At 38.7% G+C, this 22,334-nt stretch overlaps 1 protein-coding gene across 6 annotated transcripts in view; it reads left to right on the top strand.

Moving 5' to 3' along the window:
* Positions 1-2,120: 2,120 nt before the first annotated feature.
* wdfy3 (WD repeat and FYVE domain containing 3) overlaps positions 2,121-22,334 on the top strand; it is a 146,462-nt gene continuing 126,248 nt past the window's right edge. For 5 of the 6 annotated variants that reach the window (XM_041787219.1, XM_041787215.1, XM_041787216.1 and 2 more), the window contains exon 1: positions 12,586-12,713. In XM_041787219.1, coding sequence (XP_041643153.1) covers positions 12,685-12,713 — 29 coding nt within the window. In that variant the 5' untranslated portion in view covers positions 12,586-12,684. Of the gene's footprint in view, positions 2,343-12,585; positions 12,714-22,334 lie in introns of those variants that run through there. The other variant, XM_041787217.1, reaches the window with a different exon arrangement.

Below are 22,334 nucleotides of genomic sequence, written 5' to 3'. Positions count from 1 at the left end.
GCACTTTGTGCTACGTTGTTTTGTATAAAACACTATACAAATAAAGATTGATTGATTGATTTAAAGAGATTGCTAATTGACTTGGAGGCTGACACATCAGGCTGAAGATGTTATTTACAATTGTTGGCAGTTTTGACAAATATTTGCTGCCTAAATTTGGTACTTTTTTTCAATCAATCAATCGATCAATCAAACTTTATTTATATAAACTTTATTTATATAGCACTTTTCATCAGTGGTGTGCATTGGGGGGGGCAGCCCCCCCCCCGTGGCCCAATTGTTGAAAAATACGTGCTAAAATCCCCTCTTGAGAGCTAAAACGTGTGCTAAAGTACCCTCCTCATTGGCAAAACACACTAAACTGCCCCCTTGGCTGGTTAAAACATGATAAACTGCCCACTTGGGTGGCAATAAGGGGTGTTAAAGTACCCTCCTCATTGGCAAAACACACTAAACTGCCCTCTTGGGTGAAAAAAACACTTAATTGCCTTCTTGGCTGGTTAAAACATGATAAACTGCCCTCTTGGGTGGTAAAAACGGGGGCTTAAGTGCCCTCCCAGTTGGCAAAACACTACTGTTGCAATGACTTTTATGTTGGGTCCTTTTTTGAACTATATTGAGCCAGAACTATATCTCACGGAACCAGTTTGGATTATCTGGTGCTAATATGGTGTTAAAATGCACTAGAATACAGGAAATGGCATCTCCTTAATTGAAAATTTTCTGGGGGAAACCCCCAGACCCCCTAGGGATTTATTTATTTATTTCTGTGTTCTTCACAGTCCAAGGTTGAATCTACACAGTTCTTGTGGATGCTGATCCTAACTACAAACTAACTTGAGTAATCTGTCTAGTTAGTCTGTTTTAAGGCTATATAATGTGCCATTTGTATAACATATAAACATGTCTAAAGTGCCCTCGAAAACATGCCAAACTTAGTGCCCTCTTCAGTGGCGAGAACGCGCTGTATGTGCCCTTTTTTTCTTTTCGCCCCTGCCTTTGAAAAAGTCTGTGCACACGACTGCTTTTCATACAAGAAAATGTAGCACAAATTACTTTACATACAGACAGATAAATTGAAAGAAGATAAAAGGAGGTATGACCCAAACCCCCTCTGCCTGACCCCTAACACCCCCCCCCCCCGATCCATTCACAGTATTGGTGAAAATGCATCATAAATAAGACACTAGTAGAACAGAAAACTGTATGTGCCCAGTATGCACAGAGGAAACGCCATCTTGAAGGTTTAAAATGAGTAAACACTGGAGGTTAGGTTAAAGTGTCTGTACCCATTTTAATTTTGTAATTTGTATTCTGTTTTCTGTGTATGGCTAATCATTAGTTTTCTGAAACTCTGTCTTGGCCTGGACACTCTTAACTTTAACAAGGTTTTTTGGTTAAATAAAGGTTGAATAAATTAAAAAAAATGAACACTTAAACCAACCACTCAAGCAAAAACCCTAATTTTCTATTTTCACATTTAAAAAAAAAATTCCTTTTGAATGAATAAGCATTTAAGAATTGAATACTCCTATAAGCAAATGAGAGAATACTTGTAAAAGAGAAATAAATTAAACTCATTATTTGTTTTGCTTTGAAATCCTTTTATTGGCTTTCCTTCTTTGACCAAATCATCTCTTGGTGAGTAGCCTATAAAGAAAGAAAATGCAATATTTTTTAATGCTCACTTCAGAAATAAGGAAAAAAAAGTGGAAAAATAGATGTTGCCTGTACAGGGACATTAAACAATAACACTATTGTAATCTTACACACTGTCAATCACAGAGCATGGGAAATTCAGGTGATGCAGTTTCAATGTAAAGAGAAGCTGTTGTTTTTATACACAGCCTACATATAAAAAGAAGCCTACTAAATAAATGAACTCCAGGATAGTTTAGCTATGACCTTATGCTAGAAAAAAAATAGTGTCTAAACAAATGGAGAAGCAAAAACAAAAACTCAAGATAAGGTGATTTCAGACAGCACTGGCTGTTAAATCTGCTGATCATAACACAACAGAGGACAATGATTAAGCTAATCCAGTATTTACCTCAAATCCTGGGTGTCTTCCTCCATTCCTCCCATAGATGTCAGGGTTGTCCTTCTCATGTGGGTTCAGGCTGAGAGGAGGATGCTGCTGTTTTGAGGAATATCAGCGCTGCGACCTGGCTGCTGGTTTATTTCAAGTGTTTAGAGGAAAAATGGCTACCAGGATGAAGGAGAAGGAGCAATGACTACTTTCGGAACCATGCCTCTTTTGTGACATATGGATATAAACGGAGTAGCTCACGTAGCTGACACATTGGGCCAAGGTTCTAGCCGAAGGATTTTGCTGCTTACTGGTGAGTGTTTGACGGATAGGTGAAAAGACACACTGGTCCCTGGAGCGGCTAGCTAGCACTGCGCTGCTAACTGGCTAGCATGGGAGTTAGCTAGAGGAATGCACATCTCGGGTAGTTTTTAGCTACGGCAGTATTAAAGCTAAAGTTAGCGGGATAACAACAGCACCACAAACCACTACACGCATTAAATTTAATTTGTGTTACACAAAGGAGTTTCTTCTTTAGGTTTGTGTTTATTAAAGGCCAACGTCAACGTTTAGCTTGACAGTTGCCTTAAGATGTTGCTAGTGCAATCAGCTGGTCACTTGCTAACTGGGGCTAGGGTTGTAAGCTAGCTAACATCCCTCGGTTTTATTACATTATACGTCTGCTGCTATTTTCTGGTTTCATTTACTGTAACTAGAAATAGGTGGAGGGGAAGGTAGGTATTTATTAGACATAGAGGTCATATCAAGATGAAGAAATGATATAAACCAAAGCAGATAAGATTATTGCTCTGGTATGCAATGATAATGTAATTTTGGCATTTCTTTTACATGTTTCATAAAAAAATAGATTCTTGGTGTGGGCTTTATGATGGTCATTTTTATTACACGTTTATAATAAAAAATACGTATATAGATTTTTTCTTCAAATTATTCAACATAGTATAAAAGATAGGGACATTTACATCCATCCTAGGAGCTTAAGCAAGCTCTTAATGCATCAGTAAATGGCAACAGATTGTCTTTGTTTTTACTTTAACACACCTGCACATTAGTGTTGGACAGTAGACTCTACAGGGGCTGTTTGAACAGCCTAAACATGAAATTTGCTTGCCAGCTTATCGTTCATGCAGATTGTAACACTGGCGCAGCACATCATCACCACATGGATGGTTTCTGAATAAATCATTGTATTTTTTGTCTCTTTAAAAACCCAATCTGTCAAAAAGATTGAAGGGAAACCTTGCCTCTGATCATCATAGGGTTTTTAACTGTTATATTTGATGTTACAGGTTGAATAAACCTGCACTGTGTGGTGTGGGATGGGGGGACGTTCATCCTGTTTCAAACTCATATTAAGAGAGATAGTCCACACATAGAAGGTCGTACACACGGTACACACCTCGTCTGTTGTAGGAAGCGTTTATATATACTGTTCTTATTCCATGCAAACACCAAAAGTGCAATATTCTTACCAGAACCCTTTGCTCAGGTAGTTAAGAACCAAGTTTGTTGCATTAGAGCCAAATCTTGGACACATGTTAACACATACTGCAGCGCTGTATCTCTGTTCTTACTGAAAACTTTCTCTGGTGCTTTTGTTGCATATAAGAGAATTATCAGTGATTATTATTGTATATTCTTGAAGAGGATTTCCAATGAATTGTATCTAAATCCGTTAGAAGTTTGCTGGCAGCAAAGCATCTAATATCCATGAAAACACAAAGGAAGAAGGAAGTTGCATTATAAAGGAAGTTGCATTTAAAATCTCTGACTTGCATTAGTTAAATATTCATGGTACTTGATGCCACTCTGTTACCTATGGCTGTAATAGAGAAAGGCTTTGAAAAATTGATAACACTCATTGTTGGTGTTAATAGGGGCATCCATAAGTCGGGTGGTAAAAAAGGGTTGCTGTGCCTTGAGAAATTCCCAGTTAAAGCTTCAAACTGCTATTATGAAAGCTGCAACGAGGCATATTTAGTGCATTATGTTGACCACATTTTCTGCCTATAGACTGCTGCTGTGTGCTTGATGTGAAACTGCAAGTCACCTGTGTACGGTTGGCCACTGCATTGTTCCTGATTTCATTGCTGACTGTGTGGTTTCGTACACAGTCACTTTAGTCTAACTGGGGCCATTAATGAGGTTTGATCTGTACTGTGTGGTGCAACCAGGGGCTTTACAAACTGGCGTGCTCTTGTGGTGCTTACTGTCATCCTATAGCAGCGTGAGTGTCGTACCAGGAGATAGAAACTGATCACATGCTCTTACTTCTGCAGAATATTGCCATTGTTTAGAAACTTCCCAAAAGTCAGAGTAAAAGCTGTTCTTTCTAAAAGCATTGCAAACAAGAAGCATGTAACACAACCCCTCACTTAGAATCATGTCAGAAGCTTTAACAGTGTTCCCCAGTTTATTTCCTTTTTGCTTGAGTAAAAAATGCCTTGTTGAAATGGTATAAAACACATAGTCATACTTCCATCATTTGTGTAGTCCATTGCTCTCAGTTACCTTAATGATCCAAGCTCCCTGAAGGCTGTAGCTGTGGACAAGGCAGAAAAAATATATTTTAATATTATTGATTCAGGTTTCCCCACAATTTCCACTGGGTCCATATGTGCTTTGTTTCATCTACGCCCTGCGTTCTAGGGCTATTCGAGCCCTTTGTAGTCAATACTAGTTTTTACCATACCAGAAGGGCTGTCCCGCTCAAGGTATGAGCCAAATCTCTTTTTAGTGTTGCTTTCTCCAGCATAGGTTGAGCTGAACAGAGCAGATCTACCCAGACAGGAAGTTAGATTCAGGAAAGCAAAGAGCATCTGGCCAGTTTCATAAGGAAACATGGGGTATAGACTATCAACTACAGTAGTAGATGAACAGTTTATCAACTTTACAAAAGGCATTTGTAAGGAGTTCTCCCTTTTTTAAAGTCATCAGGCATACTTGGGAGTACAGCTGCTGTACCAAGTAGGAAACAATGCATCCTGTTGGGAGGAGCAAAAAAATACAAAAAGAACCCTTGATGTCAGAGTGAAAACAGACAGCTACAAAGTAAAGCCAGTTAAATAAATGTCTGTAATGTGAAATAACTGACTGCATGAATATTCACCCCCTTCATGTAGGTATTTAGTAGATAAACCACTGCAGAAGCATCCCCATAACATGATGCTGCCACCTCTGTGCTTCACATTGGGGATGGTGTGTTTGTGGTAATGTGCAGTTTTTGGTGTCCACCAAACATAACATCTTCTCAGATGGCCATTTTGGTCTCACTATAAAACTTTCTTCCACTTGTCCATGAGTCTCCAACGTGCCTTTTGACGAACTTTAGTCGAGGTTTGATATGAGTCTTATATATTTTTTTTGTCAAAAAGCCAAATTATAATGACCATGATTGATTTTTGAAATTCATTAAAGGGTAAAAGATCCAAGGGGGTGAATACTTTTCGTTTGCACTGTATGCACAGCTCTGCTGTTAAGGTAGTCTTATCGTGTTAAATGAGTTTTCTTTTAACTGCTTCATACTTATTCATAACACACTTGTTCAGGCCAGGAACAGCAAACTTCTGACCCACACAGCCTCAACGTAATTATCTGTATAAACAAACGAGTCTGTAGTAAAGGAAGTGGAAAAATTAACAGGATGTTATAAGCTTTAAGAGCTTTACAGAATTGCTGGGCTAATGTATTGTTAAAACTAATCCCCTGCTGCTTTTTCTGCTCCAACAACATATTTATAGTGATTTACTTGACAAATGCATGCAGTTAATACAAAAAAACAAACAAAAAAAGATAACAGGCAGTTAGCAAAGGTTAAAAAAGGTCCTTCATTCTCATAATGTAGCTCATAAAAAGGGCAGTTACAGAAACTTTCACATATCCATTCAAAGCTACTTGACTTTTCTAGGTATTTTTCTTTTAATTTTTATGTTTAAATGTAATTTGGTGTCTTTACTTTTGACTTGGAAATAGTTGATTTGCCCAACCTGAAACTGATGGTGTTGTGATTGTGATGGGTCAGTGTAAACAAACCAAACCACTTTAGTGTTAGAACTTCAGGGATTGTGAAGTTGTTGTAAACAGGGCCAGAGCAGACAGATAAATGACTGGCAGACGTGACTGCCTAAATCATGTTAAAGGACTGAATGTAGCTACAGTTGATCTGTTTACACTGTAAACAGCTGTTTAAAATAACTCCTCATTATTTGAATGTCTTAATCTAATGTAAAAACCCAGTTAGTGTGAGTAGCTGTTGACATGTGGGCAGCACCTGCGTCTGCAGCACGACTAGAGAAACTGAGTTCTTCTCACACACCAGGCTCTGTGTTAGTCCTGTGGGCCGGTCACTGAGATTGTATGTACTCTTGTGTTTTAGGAAACAGTAAAGTTAGTAAGTGTACTAGTTTTCATATAACAGTTATTTAAAGTTTTGGGTTTTTGTTTTTTTTTTTTTTTACATCTTTTGCATCTGAACTACAGGAAAGACTAAATAAATGATTGGAAGACATCCTGGAACTGGATATTGCTGCATGAGAATTTAACTTGTTAGATGTAAAGTTGACCTAAAAGAAGGTGATTATTAATTGAAACAGCAATTTGTTGCTTTAAATGCCTTTTACAGAAGGTATGGTCTTTAAAAGATGTTAATAATTTTAATCTGAATTTCAGGCTTCTGGTTAGCCTCACAACTATTGCCTGTTTATCAGAGTTGTACATGATGAAATATTATATCTGCAGTATTGCAGGCATTGCAACAGAACTATGTAGTGAAGAGAGAGCTGAGCCGGTAGACATAGTCTCAATTTAGCGGTACATTTTTGTTCCAACCATCACCTATGGTCATGAACTCTGACTGTAATGACTGTAAGAGTAAGGTCGTAGGTTTGGGCAGTTGAAATGAGATTCCTTTGGAGGGTGTCTGGGCTCAGCCTTCTGGTCTCCCCCCTGTGGAGGTCTTCCAGGTGTGCCCTACTGCAAGGAGACTTGATAGGTCTGCTGCCTTTATGACCTGACCCTGGCTAAGCGGAAGATGGATGGATGATTAAATAATGCAACGCTTTTCTTAAACTCACAAAGAAAAATCTCCTTCCTTGGCAGCTTTGTACAGGTTATATGTAGATCTGTTATTGTTATGGAGCAATTTTTGATAGCCAGTTGTTTGGTGTTAGCGATGTTAAGTCTTCCTTTAATTAATTTTCAGAGCAACTGTAATAAGTCAAAGGATCAAGAATACAATCACACAGCTCTAATGCCTCTAAAGGGTAACGTCTTAGAAGAAAGTATGGTCTGTGATTTGGAAAATGTAAATATTAATTCACTGTAGATCCTGTGAAACATTTATTATTCCATCTGAGGCCAAGTTTAAAAAAAACCTTTGCAAGAGGTTCTCAGGAAATAGGATGAGATGGAGGATAGCAAAGATTAATGTACACAAACAAACCACAGATTACAATTAAAGATTATTCTTTAATCTTTGCATTTGTTGTAGGATGGGAGTTCAGTGTGTGCATTGTGCCACGCTTGTTATTGATTAGATGTAGCTCAATAGCTAGATTAAATTCTTGTGGGTAATGCAGCTCAAGGCTGATGCTAATATCCTTTCCAACACACCAAATGAGCTTTCTCAGACAGACAGCCTGTGCTGTTGTTTTTGTTGTCTGTGTGTGTGTGTGTGTGTGTGGGTGTGTGTGTGTGTGTGTGTGTGTGTCACTAAAGATGCCGTGTCGGACACCAGACGACAGTGGCAATTTACCAGTTGATGTCTTCTTTGAAGAGAAGCATTTAACAGTCAAAAAGCGGGGGACAGCATATTTCTTAATTAGCCTCCAAGGAAATGTTGCGAATGTCACGAAAACCAGCAGAGCAATAAAATCAGCAGCAGTACACACAAATACACACACACAACGTTTGTGTGCTGAATATTTGTAGTTAAATTTTTCTGCTCTAACAAATGGACTTGCATGATCACTGGGTGAGACAGGTTTGATGAGCCTAAAGTCCAAGTTTTCCATGTCTTGTCTTTTCACCAGGCTACAATATCATGGTGACTGGCTAGCAGGACAAGTTTATGTTCTGTCATGGCTTAAAATCAGCCTAGAGCTGTTGTCTTTTTTATTATTATCAATTATTTTCTATAATTGTTCCCCACAGGCATTATTTTTATATTCAGTTTCAGATACAGTGCTTTACAAATTTATTAGACCACCACCCAAAGTAAGGTTTATGCCACAGCTGTCTGCTGGATGGTCTCTGAGACCAATAGGGAAAGACATAAAGTGTTCTCACAGTGTGGTCAAGTATGCTTTGGAGTCAATGCTGAGACTGGTACTTATGAAATACGCCAAGGAAGAGGCAGGAAACCAAAGTTAACTGAAGCAGATGTCAGACACCTCAAGATCTGAAGTACTAGAGACAGAAGGAAGACCACTGCTGATCTTCAGGCAGAGATGAATGCTTCTAGATCAGAGTCTGAGAAAGTCTCCAGAATGACCATAAGCAGACGACTGACGGAACAAGGCTTAAAGGGAAGAATAGCTGCTAAGAAGCCATTATTGAGGCCTGCAAACATCCAGAAATGCCTCAGATTTGCCAGGGAGCACAAACACTGGACTGTTGATGACTGGAAGAAGGTACTCTGGACGGACGAGTCCAAGTTTGAACTCTTGGCTCAGCATTGTCATGTTTATGTCCGCAGAAAAGCTGGAGAACGTTTTAATGCCAGATGCATTGTACCCACAGTGAAACATGGTGGAGATTCCATTATGGTATGGGGTTCCATTTGTGGATACAGCGTGGGCAAATGAGTGAAAATGGACGGTATCATGAACAAGAACGTCTACCACAACATCTTGGTGCATCATGGTATCCCTTTTGGACTGAATCTGATTGGTCATGGGTTCATATACCAACAAGACAATGACCCCAAGCATACTTCAAAGCTGAGCAGAGACTATTTGACCAAGAACAAGGAACCTGGAGTACTGGAACTGATGGACTGGCCAAGTCAAAGTCTGGATTTGAATCCTATTGAACAAATTTGGGATTTAGTAGATTCAAAGATTGATTGCACAAAAGTTTGATCTAAAGCAAGTCTGTGGGAACAGCTAGAAACTATTTGGAACTCACACAGAGACTGTGGAAAAGTACATAAAAACAATGCCAGCAGGAATGCAAGCTGTTATCAAGGCCAAAGGAGGCCATACAAAATATGACGTTTTTTGGTTATTATGTGTGAAAAAGGACTCTTTAGTTATTTCAGTTTATTTGCCAAATAAATAATAACATTTTTAGTTTTAAACAAGTTTTTGAAAGATTTCTAAAATATTTGTTTTCTTGTTTTTATGACAGGTGATCTAATACATTTTTTAAGCACTGTATATATTTTTGGAGACTTCTGGAATTGTAACATGATGTTAAAATGCCACAGACCATCGATGTACAGCGACACATAGGCCTAATGCAGTAGTTCCCAACCTGAGGTCTGGGTACCCCTAGGAGGGCTGCCATAGATCTCAGGAGGCATGGGACCCTGTGTGCTCTGTCCTTGTCAAAATTAAATGTACAAATGTATTTTTTTAAAACCAAGATTAGAAACAAAATGTGTCTGGGCATACCTAAAAGATTTTTAAAAATTAAAAGAATCCATTAATTTTTGTGCAGAAAAATACTCATAATATTTGGGAAAAAAAACAAGTTTTTGAGTTTATAAAGTCATGTCTTCAATCTCAGAATTTTAGAGTTAAAAAAAATTGATGTTTACAAGAATAAACTAGAAATTTCCAAGTTTAAAAAGTCTTAAATCTTGACACTTGAAACTCAAAAATAACAAGTTTTTAGAATAGTAAATTTACAACAGTGAAAAGTAAAAAAGAATACAAGAAACCAGAGTGAAAACAGTGGTTGGATTTTCTACATTAAAGTCTTTTAAATTTTACGTTTAATTTACGTACATTTACAACTTTTAAAGTAAAAAATCTTTCTTTTTTTCCTCAGAATTTAACGACATCGGAATTTTGATTTTCTACTGGACAATTAACAGATACTCTCTATATTTTTTTCTAGAGTGGCCCTAATACACCTAATGATATTGGATACACAGATCTTTTGCCAAGCACAAGTGTATGTAGGCCTATTATAATTGGATTGAATACAATTAAAATTAAAGGGGAAGAAAGCTACGACCTAATGGATGCATCACACCACCTTTCTTTCATTATCAGATAACCTATTAAATCATTCAGATAATTAATTTGACTTGATTTTGCCAAATATTAAAGTAATTTCTATGTTTTTAAGACACAGTGTCTACTAGACCCGGTTGCACTTCCTGATTATCCTACTGAAATCACTTAATACATTGTTAAGGTTTAGGAGTTGCACTGTGTGAAGTTATCATAAATAAGTAGGCGTAAATAAGAAGGACTGACAGTTTATCCAGTGGAAAAATCAGCCTGTTGGTTAAGTAACATACAGATTCACATATTAATTTCCAGCATTATTTTTTCCTTTAGTGCAGCATCAATTTCAGTTAACTTGTCATTATTTTAACTTGATGGAATCAGAAGAAGCTTAAATTATGCTCTAAAGCTCACTTTTGTGTGAGCAGGAACACAGCTCCTCAACTCCTGTCACTACTACACAGTGGTGGCAGTAGTTAAATAAAAAATTCATGGGAGATGAAGATGTTGTACAATCAGTGAGTAATCATCTCTCATAATCCTGATCTTAATATCAATCAAAAATAATCTTGACTGTGATTTTACCGTAATCCGGCAGGGCTGTATTGGGCTATTTATGGTATGGTGTAATGGTAGTGATGTTTAATTGCCAGGCTGAACGTCAGGTTTTTCCAGCTCAGTTTATTGCTGTTAGTATAATGAGTGTAGACTGCTCTCCACCTGGCACTGGATGCTAATAACTGTTGGACCTCTAGACAGTCTTTAATGTTCATGATCACACAGTGTTAATGGTTATTAGGGCTTATCAGGTGTTGATATTTTACTGCTTATTTAAGAGAAGTTCAGCTTTTTTGCTAAGTTTTCCTCATTGTGAATAAGGCTTAAATTATGATGCATGGCATGCCGCTGCCAAGTCTGTATAAAACTTTACTTATTATGCAGAGAGGAGCTGAAACCACTCGTGTAACTGTTGTGTGATTGGAGGTAACTGAGAAACCCTCAGGCTCTGCTAGCACAACAGCTCTCTGGCTGCTGTTAAGCTTCCAGTGCTGAAGATTTTTTACTTTTTGGTGTATTTTCAGCCTTGCCCCTGGTGGTATGTCGAGGAGGAGGTTGTATGGCAGTTTCATTCAGTGAGGTGGATGAACTGCTTTCCCCCCCTGCTGGCCTAATTTCCATATGGCCCAGTTTGCCCCTGCTGGAAATCACTCCTCAGTTTCTTATAGCAAGCAAGAAGACTGAGTGGTTCTCAGGATAGTCCGGTCAGTTTCCTGGAGAACATTTCTAGAGTTTCTCACCTTCTTTGACCTTATTATTTGTCATGAAATTGAAAAAAATGATCTTAATAAAAAATTTTTGTCATACTTCATTGTAAATGTATAAGCTGTCATTTTCAAGATTCAAACAAACAAGTCATGAAATATTTCACTTTGTATGAGGAAAAAAAGATTTTTTCATGATATTCTAATTTTTTTTAAATACACGTGTACATTCCTGTCTAATGCTTGCCTATGCACAACATGGTTCACTGGAGGAAAGCTTTAGTGAAAGACAATTGGCACTATTATCTTGTAGTATGTGTTAGGTTCATCAGCCCTCCATCTGACATCTAGCGAAGTTAGAAGCAGTTCTGCCTACAGCTTTTCAAACGTGTCCACAAATGAGCAGCTGAGGGACTCTGGATTTATTTCAAAACTGTTTGTTCAGTAATTTTACTTTAAATGAAAATAGCCTTTTAAAAAGTGAGTGAAAACTTAAGAAAATATTTTAAAATTTTGTTGTAAAAGTCAACCAATGAACCATGTAATCTCTACAGGCCACTGTTATCAGGAAACCTCTCATATTGTCAGCATGGACTAATGACTTATTATGGATATGAATAATAATAATAAAGTGAACTATAAAGCGTACTTATGTAACATGTAGTGCTGAGGAGACATTTCCCTTGCCCTACATGTGTGAAGTCATAAAGCTACTGTGAACCCGCTGTGTATGTAATGACGGCTAACAGATGAAATTTTAATGGTGCTCATGCTTGTCGTCCCCCTCTCTTCTGCTCTGAATGGTACATTCCTCTCCCTGTGACGGCCACAGCCACCCCACACACTACACCCTCCCTTCCTCCTCTTCCTCCAAAGCCCTGTACACCCCACCCGGTGTCAGGGGGGGATCAGCTGTGCCAGTCCCGGCAGGCCACACACACACACACACACACACGGACACACACACACACATACAGGACTCTGGCTGGCGAACAAAGCTCCTGGCACTGCCAATGAAGACAAGCCATGCCTCCACGTTTAGCCTCTTCTTTTCTCACTCCTCTTTGAGAGGAAGGCATGACACCATTGTGGTCGACTTTTCTTATCAGAGAGACGACAGTCGTCGTGGGGAACAGGAGTCGGATCACAAATACAGTGGATTAATTTTTTGTCTTTTTGCTCCTGAGGAGTCGAGATGCTGGCGGAGCGCAGAGAGAACAGCAGGTAGGGAGAATCAGGAGCAGGATGCAGAGCTTGTCTCCGCGGCGACCGGGGTGTTTGTTTACTGTTACTGGCAAGCCCAACCTTGGTGGATGCAGGAAAGCACGTTTATTGTTGTTATTAATGTAAATTTATTGCCTCTGAGTGGCTGTGTCACTTGTATTTACATCCATACTGAGCATTCAAGCAGTTTTTTGACTCTTACTGTACATTGAGCATCGTGTACTAAGCTTCGATTGCCATCATTACCTCCTTTGAGCAGAGACGGATGCAACAGCCAGAGCTACTGTATGTAACAAAACACCCCGATATTCTCTAGAGCCATTGTGTGCAGGATTGGAGAGGGGAAATGGCATTTTGTCATTGGTGATGGCTTTTTATTCTGATGACATTTAGTTGTTTAATATTTAATTTAGATTTATCTAAGTATAACATAGAGAAAAGGCTTGTCTATAACTTTAAAATATGGAAAAAAATACAGGCAAAAAAACTTACTGTTGAACTTCTAAAACATATTTTGGACTTTTTTTACTAATTCATGTGAGATAAAACCTTTTCTAATCCTCCTGTCACAAGAGTAGCACCTCCGTTCACCGTCAGGATTTACAGTGTGTTTAATGCTTATCTTCCTGAACCTTTTTGGGTGAAGAGAGACAAGGAGACTTACCAGTATTTGAACTGTATCTAGTGTTAAATAGCCCCATGCTGATGTTACCCCTGGTGTTTGTTTACTGAGGCTTACATTGATATTCATTGAGGATGCTGTCGACTCCAGTCATGTCCAGACTTGTTTGACATTAAATCATTTCCTGCCTTTCTGGTTCTTGTTGTAGTAAGTACTGTTTGTGTAGTAGCTCCTCAAAAACATGCTTCAGTCTTCAAAGATGTACTTGAAATCCATTCATTCTAGAGTTTGCAGTGTTTTATGATTTTAAAATGAGTTGCGATATAAAATGGGGCTGAGTGGAACCTGACTCTGTATTAGTCGGTGTTGACAAGTCTGATTGTTCAGTACCTAGATTGAACCACTTGTTTCCATTTAATTGCAGTTCACAATAGGGTTGTCAGTCAGCCATGATTTTAAACTTCTATGTGTTACGATGTTGAGGCCTGCTTTAATACTGCGGTATTAAAAACAGAAGTCAAGGGGAGCCAGCATTGGGGATTTTCATGTTTCTAATCCCTAAAGAAAGCTGGAGAACTACTGCAGCATGTCCTAATAGCACAACAAGTGTTTTCACAATTTCCAGTGGAAATATTTCTTATGAGATGAAGTCTGTGTGAAAGTTATGGTACTTCTTGATGCTGCCCGTCATTGATATAGCAGACACATGGTATTTACAAAGTATTCAAAAAAGTATAAAACATTTTGACAAGCTCAGTGCTCTCTGAGTCATAATCTACTCTTGAGTCTTTAACACACAAGCTGGTTGTTGAAAAGTATAAAAAAATCCAAAGTAACAACCTTGTTTTTTTTTGTTTTGTTTTTTCATTTCCTTTCACTTGGTATCTTAATCTTTAGTTTTCACAGCCTTCTGAGGCCTGCAGTAATCTAAAAGTTGTACAAAATGATTTTAGATTTCTTTGCTGCATTATACCTTTAGTGTGAGACAGAAAATGGGTAGAGAAGATAGTGGGGTAAACATGAGGATATCTCACTACCAACTCTATCCAATCTTACTACTATAACTGTAAGCACGCCTGGTTGTCTGTGTGGATTTGCATGCCACACTGTTGCTTTAATCGTCCTTGAAACCTCTTGGTTAAGCTCCATAAAAAGTACATGCACTGAAACTTTGAAAATAAGGCAAAACACACAGCTTTAATGCTCCCTTATTGCATTATTGGCCGAACACCAATCGCAAGCACTAGTGCACAGAGATAACTGAGCCATTGTGCAGTTATTTGCAAAAAACACTCCTTTCCATGCAAATTGGCCTTATTGCACTACAGTTTTTAGGACCCACTAGTTTTCCAGAGATCGGGAAACAATTCCACCTTAGTATAACTTGAAAAAAAAACAGAAAGATATACATAAAGTCAGGATATATACTGCAATATTGCTATCACGAAGCCATAACCAGGTGCTAAATCAGTCTGAGACTTCCAGCTGCTTTTTTAAATCCGTGTTTGGCACCATTACGCATGACAAGGATGTGGTTTATTCTAAGGCTTTTCTCCATTCAGAAATGAAACTTTATCAGGGTGGTGCTGAAGTGAACCTATCAATGGTGCTTTAAATTAAACATATTTTCTGTCGGGGGGGGCGCAGGTGGCAGAATGGATAAGGCACGCACCCCATGTACGTAGGCGGCCCGGGCTCGAATCCGGCCTGAGGCCCCCCACCACATGCCTCTCCCCGCTCTCTTCCCCATCTCCGACTCTATCCACTGTCCTCTCCTCTATCGAATAAAGGCACAAAATGCCCAAAAATAAACCTTTAAAAAATATATATATATTTTCTGTTATTCTGAATATTTAACATGGACTGTCAGAAACCATGTGGGATGCGGACGGGATTTGACACACTTGTTGCGGATGCAGACGGGAGTGGATGGCATGTGCTGTGAGAGTGGGTGGTAATGATCAGAAATCCAGCAGGAGCAGGGATAAGAAAAGGGTCCCCTGCTGGACTCTAGTTAGCTTGTTCAGTGCCTCAGAAGCATTGCTTTTCAACATAAGTCTGTTACCGGATGCTTTTGTTTTGTAGTGGATGAAGTAGGCCTGTAAAGATACCAGAGGTTTAGACTTTGATATGATGCTCGTAAAAATTTGAAAATATCAATGCCTGTTTAGTTACCACGGCATTAAAACACACGTCCTAGGCATCCAAAATTGCACAATTTCTTGTGTTTGGTTATTACAGTTGCTGGAAAATGTCAACACAGTCTAACTGGCACAAAACATTTGCAGCATTTTGGGTCACATAGGTTTTTTTCCTGCAATATATACAGTGTGCAGAACTAACTTGAATTTTTGATAAATCAACTCCTCTCCAGATCCTCTTCCTATGAAATAGATGTATTCTTTAAAGTTTCTGTAATAAGTCTAACACAGTCATTAGGTCAAAAAACATATAACAGGATTTTTAATGATATGGTATTGAAAAAGAATTCAGTTGTTGAACATTTTGACAACCATAGGATAAGAGTAGTTCAGATTGCACCCCTTTCTGAGGTCATTTTTCTGGGGGAGAAACCTCACAAGAAACAATTTTAATGGAACCTGGATTTTTCCACAATTTTAATGTTTTTCTTTTTGTTTAGATTGTACAAGAGCTCTCTGGATGATTAGGATCTCAGTTCAAACCTCCTACTTGATGACTAATAAAGGGATTTTTGGGACTTGACCCCTAAAGTAAGCAGCTTTGCATTTTCTTTTACATAAACCTTGGTGCAGCCTCAAACAAAATGCAGAGATTTAAGTGAAAATGTGAATCTATTAACTGTATCTTCCTGTGGCTAGTCACTAACAAAGAGCAGCATCTAATGGCACGTTATGTGTCACAGTTGTTTGCAGAGGAGAGAAACAGTCCAAATGTTGCAGCATTTTTGGCTGCAGCTTGGTGTGAAATCGCTACCCTTCCTGCAAAGCCTTTTACTCCCTCAAAATTTGCATTTCACATTCACACGTTTGGTTTCAACCAACTCCTGTCAGCTCCTTTTTTTTTCCTTCTGTGTGGAGCTCCCAGGCTGCCATCTACCTCAGTGAACTATCAGACAGGAGACATTTCTCTGATTACATCACTTTCTCCTGAGGAACAACCACACAGGCCTTTGAAGAGTTGGGCTTTTCCAGGGCACTGGTATGCCTTCATCTCCCAGGAGTTAGCACTAACTCTGTGAGACGTTCATTGAAGTTGGCGTCCGCTTAAAGAGAAAGCTTTGAAAAAGACTGGAGGGCCGAGAAAGCAGGCTCAGTTCCCCGCTGCAGAGGAGTTGTCATTCCATCGATGCCACCATCTCAATATCTTTGAATTAGTCCAGACAGGACATAGTTTGATACTGTTTCTCCTCTTAACTGCAGAGGTTATGGATGTAGGGTTGCGTGATCAGATGTGTGCAGTTTTTATGAAAAGTGTTATTAGCTCAAAGTCTATAATCACATGTATGAAGCTGTTGTGGGTTTCTAATCCTCATCAAAGCTGGTATCTTAATCCTCCCTGTTATGTCACTGCTCCTTAACGTTGATTTAATACAGTCTGCTGAGCTGTCTGAATGCATATGTCAACTGCTGGACACACTCACATCAGGGCAGAGTGATGAGAAATAGGCCAGCAAGATCCAAAGTGTTTGAATCATTTTAGCATATACATCATTCTGTGCCATAGCTGCATTACGGTAGTGTTCTTGATATCAGCTGTGCCAGAGGATTTCATAACTTGTGCTATCAATTTGTTTTCTTATGAACTGTCTCCAGTGTCCTTCAGATGTAGGCCTATTCATTCTCAGTGGGATCAACAGATAAGGAGTCCTTATATCTGAGGGAAGGAAGAGTTGTTTATTGCCAAAGGTGTGGGCTTTATTCCTGGCTGTGTTTCCAGATAAGAAGCACAAAGATAGATCAGGTTTATGTAAAGACAAACATTTAAAACAACCCTCAACCTTCAGATGCTTTATACCCAAAGCACTCTTTTTTTAAGGAGAACCAAATAGAGGTTTACCACAGAATTTTAAAGGTGACATTTACAACCTGAGGGATTGGACTTGAAATCCTGGCAGTAGATTTGATTTACGTTTTCTCTGTAATGTTTGTGTCACGTTATCTTTTTGTCTAAATAAACTATTTAACAGAGAGGGGAGATTGTCAGAAAGACTGTGCTTTTGGATCTTTAGTTACATCTTAAACTTGAAAAGCACTCGGAGAGCACAGACCTCCACCATTAGCCCTATCTCCCAATAGTACAGAATCCTTTAAAAAAATTCCTGGATCCAGACGGTGATCTGGATCACTCCCAAAATCTAATCAGTTTTTCCTTATGCCATTTTGACATTTCCTGAAAATTTAATCAAAATCCGTCCATAACTTTTTGAGTTATGTTGCTAACAAACTAACTAACAAATGAACAAACCCACCCAATCACATTATCTCCTTGGCGGAGGTAATAACAGGTTGCCATGGCAGTGAGTGACTTGTTACTCACAGGAAGTCAGACTCTAAACCACTGGCCCTCAACTGATCGAGCTACAGGATCCACCAACAAATTCTTTATGAGAAATTGTGACCAAATTTCCAATATTTTCAAGACTCAAATATGTAATGAAAATATTGCAGTTAGGACCTCAGATGGAACTAAACACTACTGAACAAATACGCTGCACCTGTGATAACTTCTATATTGTGGTTGTTCTCTTGAAATCATGAGAAATTAACACATACTCATGGGAAAACTTGCTTTGTTATCCCAAGATGATGAGATAAATGATCTGAAGAGCACACACCCAAAAAAACATTTCCTACCATGGCAAAATGGAATTAACCCTCTGAGCCCTCAGCAGTTTTTAAACCATTCTGTCTCGCCTAGACTTCTTGTCTTTAAAACCTTGTAAAACATCAACTCTGTGGTGCACAGTCAAACTCAAAGTCAAAGTAAAAACTCAACCGATTTTTATGTGTTATACACAGTAAACAATAATGAATTAGGCTTTTTTGCATGGACTCGTCATCCCGTCTCTCAGGAACCAAACAGTGACAAAATAATGCAAAAAAAGTCCTTGCACTTTTTGGAATTTGCTTCTTTTGATTCATTATTCAAAGCAGTTCCTGTTTGTGGAGGGATAGAGGGACACATCACAGCCTCTCTTTGTCTTTTTCTCTCCATTATGAGTCATTCAGACTCCCTGCTCTAGTTTCTAAGTGTTTGCACATGCACTGTTTGGCAAAGGATGACATGACAACAGAACAACCTGTCATTGTCACAGCCAATGTGACATCTGTTTTGGGAACTTAAGATGGTAGCTGATGCTAAGCTAGCAGGAGTGATAATCAAAAATGGATTAAATAATAGATAAAAAGATATTCAGTATCAGAGTTACTGGTGTGGACTTAATCTTTAAAGATCTGTAAAGAAGTCACCCAAGGTCCAGGCATGCTAGAAAACCTTACGTAAGAGCTGCGAAGGCAAGGATAGCGTCATTAGAATGGCACAACAGAGGGCTTTCATAGGGGAAAAGGTAAGTGGCTACAATGCATAGTAGAGAAGTCATTTCATTTTAAATAACCCGTGTCTCTTCTTTTTGGATATGACAACACTGGGTTCAGAGGGTTAATAACCCTCTGAACCCAGTGTTGTCATATGAATGAATTTATGGCTGTATATCCGCTTAGGGTTATATCATAGAGTTGTTCCATCTGTTTTTTTCCCCCCAGGCACACATTCACGACCCACAGAAATCTCCTCTGCGGGTCACTTTTGGGTCCCAACTCACCAGTTGTGTACCTCTGCTCTAAAGCATACACTGCGTAGTTGTCATGAAGTTGGATCAGAATTTCAAACATGAACATCATGCTGCACAACAACCAACCTGAAACTATTCTTCAAGACCAGAAACAATAGAGATTGAACTGCCAGTTCAATATCAGTAGGGTGATATTGGCCTTGTTGATGGACTTTAGCCCATTTGCAAATACAGCAGCATGCACTGATATTAGTCTTTGATGAGGCTTTGTTGTTTGGCAGAAGTCACCCATGAGACAAACTCTGATTTGCTGTCATTTCAAGAGGAGGGACTATTTAATACAGTTAAAATTAATCGTGGTTCTAACTCTTTCCGAAAAACAACACAGAGTTACAAAGAAAAAAATTAAACAAAAAAAGAAACACTTTGGTATCAGAAAGGGGAATTGTCTGTACATTTTTACTGCAAACATTAGCTTCAGTTAACTAATTTTTTTACAATCAAGGTATCTCTGATAAATATGTCAACATGTTATAAGATGTTAATAAATGAAGTGAGAGGTAAAGCCAATTACCCATCAGGCTTTATGCGATCAGACTTGTGTTTACTGCTGGCCATTAGATGTATTGTATTTTTAAGACACTACTGCATTGACCTAACTTTTGAACCCAGCGGATAAGTTGACTTTTACAAAGAAGGTTTAGACATCTTTGTTTTAGAGAGGAGGAGATCACTGCAGATCATCTGTCTTAAAGTCCTCATGAACAAATACTTAAGGGTCATTATGGGGCCCTCTCAGTGCTCCTGCACTGAGCTAAGCTTAATGACCTTATGAGAGCTTTAGGTTTCAAAATGAGTCAGATTTGTGACTGTGACTGATAATTTGATGAGTTTTTCTCTAATTCGATATGTATTGTGATTTTTTAAAGGATGAATAAATAAAAGAAAACAGATAGATGAAGCCTTGCGTTTTTTTATGTAGAATTTAGGTTTTAAAAAATACATTTTCCTTAATGGGTCTTTGTCTGAAGCGTCATACTGGTGTAGCATCGGCAGCAGTGTCACCTGTAGCCTGACGCTGCACAGAGCTCACTTCTCTGACTCCTGATGGTAATTGAAAGCAGACTTCAATTCACACTTGCCACGGAAAAATTGTGCGATTGTGGCTAAAATCTAAAAGCACAGAAAGCAAAGCGTGACGTGCACCAGGTCATCTGACTATTGCACGTGCTTGTAATGTGACTATATCTACCATCACAGTAGAAATATGATATATTGTTCAGCCCTTGTGGTAACCCACTTGAAACAGCTTTTTTTGCACGCACTGTACTCATTTTTTGTGCCAGTATCCACAGCTAAAGTTGCTCAAGATGTCAATCCACCTGCAAGGATACTTGACTAAAAGTTTGGGTTTTAGATGAGGCTTCAGAAAGGTAGTCCAAACTAAAGCTGCACCAAGACAGTACACATTGCACCCACATTTGTGGCCTCTTAGTTCCAGTCTGGTGTGCTCCTAATGTCCCAGTGCTTAAATTGTGGCACAAACAGAACTCTCAATGATGTGTCTCAGTCCTGGATTCTGTGGGTTTGTGACGCTCGCTGCTCTGCTTACCAAATAGGTGGAGTGAGTTGTAATCCTGCGTTTGTCTGTGGATCACTGCCTCTCCTTTTGTTGATTTTCCAGCTCAGCCTTATGCTGAGTCGTATGACATGTGTTTGCCCCAGTTTGTGGTGCCGGCCCCGCTGAGCTCCGACTCTACTATTCTCTGAGCACTGTTGTCTGCTTCACTGACTCTGTGTCCAGCAATGCTAACAGTCAGCGTTGTTTAGGGGAAAATACTGGCTTTGATCTGATGTTAGGAGGAATTTAAATCAGAAGATAGGTGGGATACTTTTGCTCAAATGTAGCTTAGATTATATTTTCTATGTATTCAAGTATACTCTTATTAATTTCCCGTCTATGGATTTCACTGTATTTGAAGATCCATTTTAACACAAACTCCAACTATTGAGCACAATTGACTGAAAGACTGTTTCTTTTTACGTCAACCCTTCAAAGTGGTTGTTCATGCACAGTTTCCTCATGTGGTGAATCTGGTATTCTCCAGATGACTGACTAAGCTGTTTGCTTGTTTACATCCTGTTTGAATGTATGAAGTTAGTGTTCTGTCAGACCTCGGTTCAGTTATGTTGCCGTGTTATGAAAGAATGTATTTCTAAGACTGCTTCATGAATAGAAAAATGAGTAAGATTGCACAGCTGATCCAAATAAGAGAAGCTTCAACTTTTCAGAAGGTTAAATGTTATAAAAGCTGAATTTAAATGAAATGCTGCAGTACTGCAGAGATTCCCTGCTGAAATTTTAGATGAAAGATCATAAAAAATGACAGATTGTGCTCTTTGATATCTTTAAACTAGAGTTATCACTGAGTGGTTATTTACCTCCACAAGGTATTGCCAGGGGTGGTTTTTGTGGTAATGTATTCTGTTAAAATCTTAAGAGCAATGTATGGAGATATGACCAAATAATGTTGACCTTTCACCTCCAAAATTGAAGGAGTTCAACCTCTGATGACGTTATAGAAGATTCATAAGCAAGGGTTGGCCAAATTTTCTTGACCTTTGACTCTCAATATCTAATTAGTTTATCCTTGACATAGGGCAGATAGGGGTGAATAGTCTGAAGAAAATCCTTCAAAGATTTCTTGATATTGTGTTACAGAGCAAAGGATGAACTTAAGACAGAGGTGTCCACACTTTTTCCACTGAGGGCGACAATACAGAAATATACATATCACGCTGGTCGGGCTATTTTCATATACCTCGCCTTGAGGGTATTAAAGTTAGTAAGACTATGTGAATGAGGCCTTAGTTTGGACATCCCTGCCTTAGGACCTTGACGTTTAACCTATAACCACAACATGATATTAGATTTTTGTGGATATCCGAAATGCTTACAAATTAATGTAAGTTGATATCGATACATGTTTTTCTATATAGTTCTGGCCTAAAATTTCAGTTCTTCAAACCAGAGATGGAGAAAGTACATGACTATTGTACTCAAGTAAGTAGTACAGTTACTCTGGATTAATTTTATTTATTAAATTGTGCGTATTTAATTAAAGTTTACTTAAAGCACGAGTACCTACTGAGGAGTTGTACAGTAAAATATGATCTTTACTTATTGGCAAGAACCGCAAGAGAATAGCTCTCCAACAAGGTTGTT

This window comes from Cheilinus undulatus, linkage group 5 (assembly GCF_018320785.1).
Source record: "Cheilinus undulatus linkage group 5, ASM1832078v1, whole genome shotgun sequence".
Taxonomy (NCBI): Eukaryota; Metazoa; Chordata; class Actinopteri; order Labriformes; family Labridae; genus Cheilinus; species Cheilinus undulatus.
Note: the sequence above shows the minus strand (reverse complement) of the source record. Positions and strands in the feature narration are given on the sequence as shown.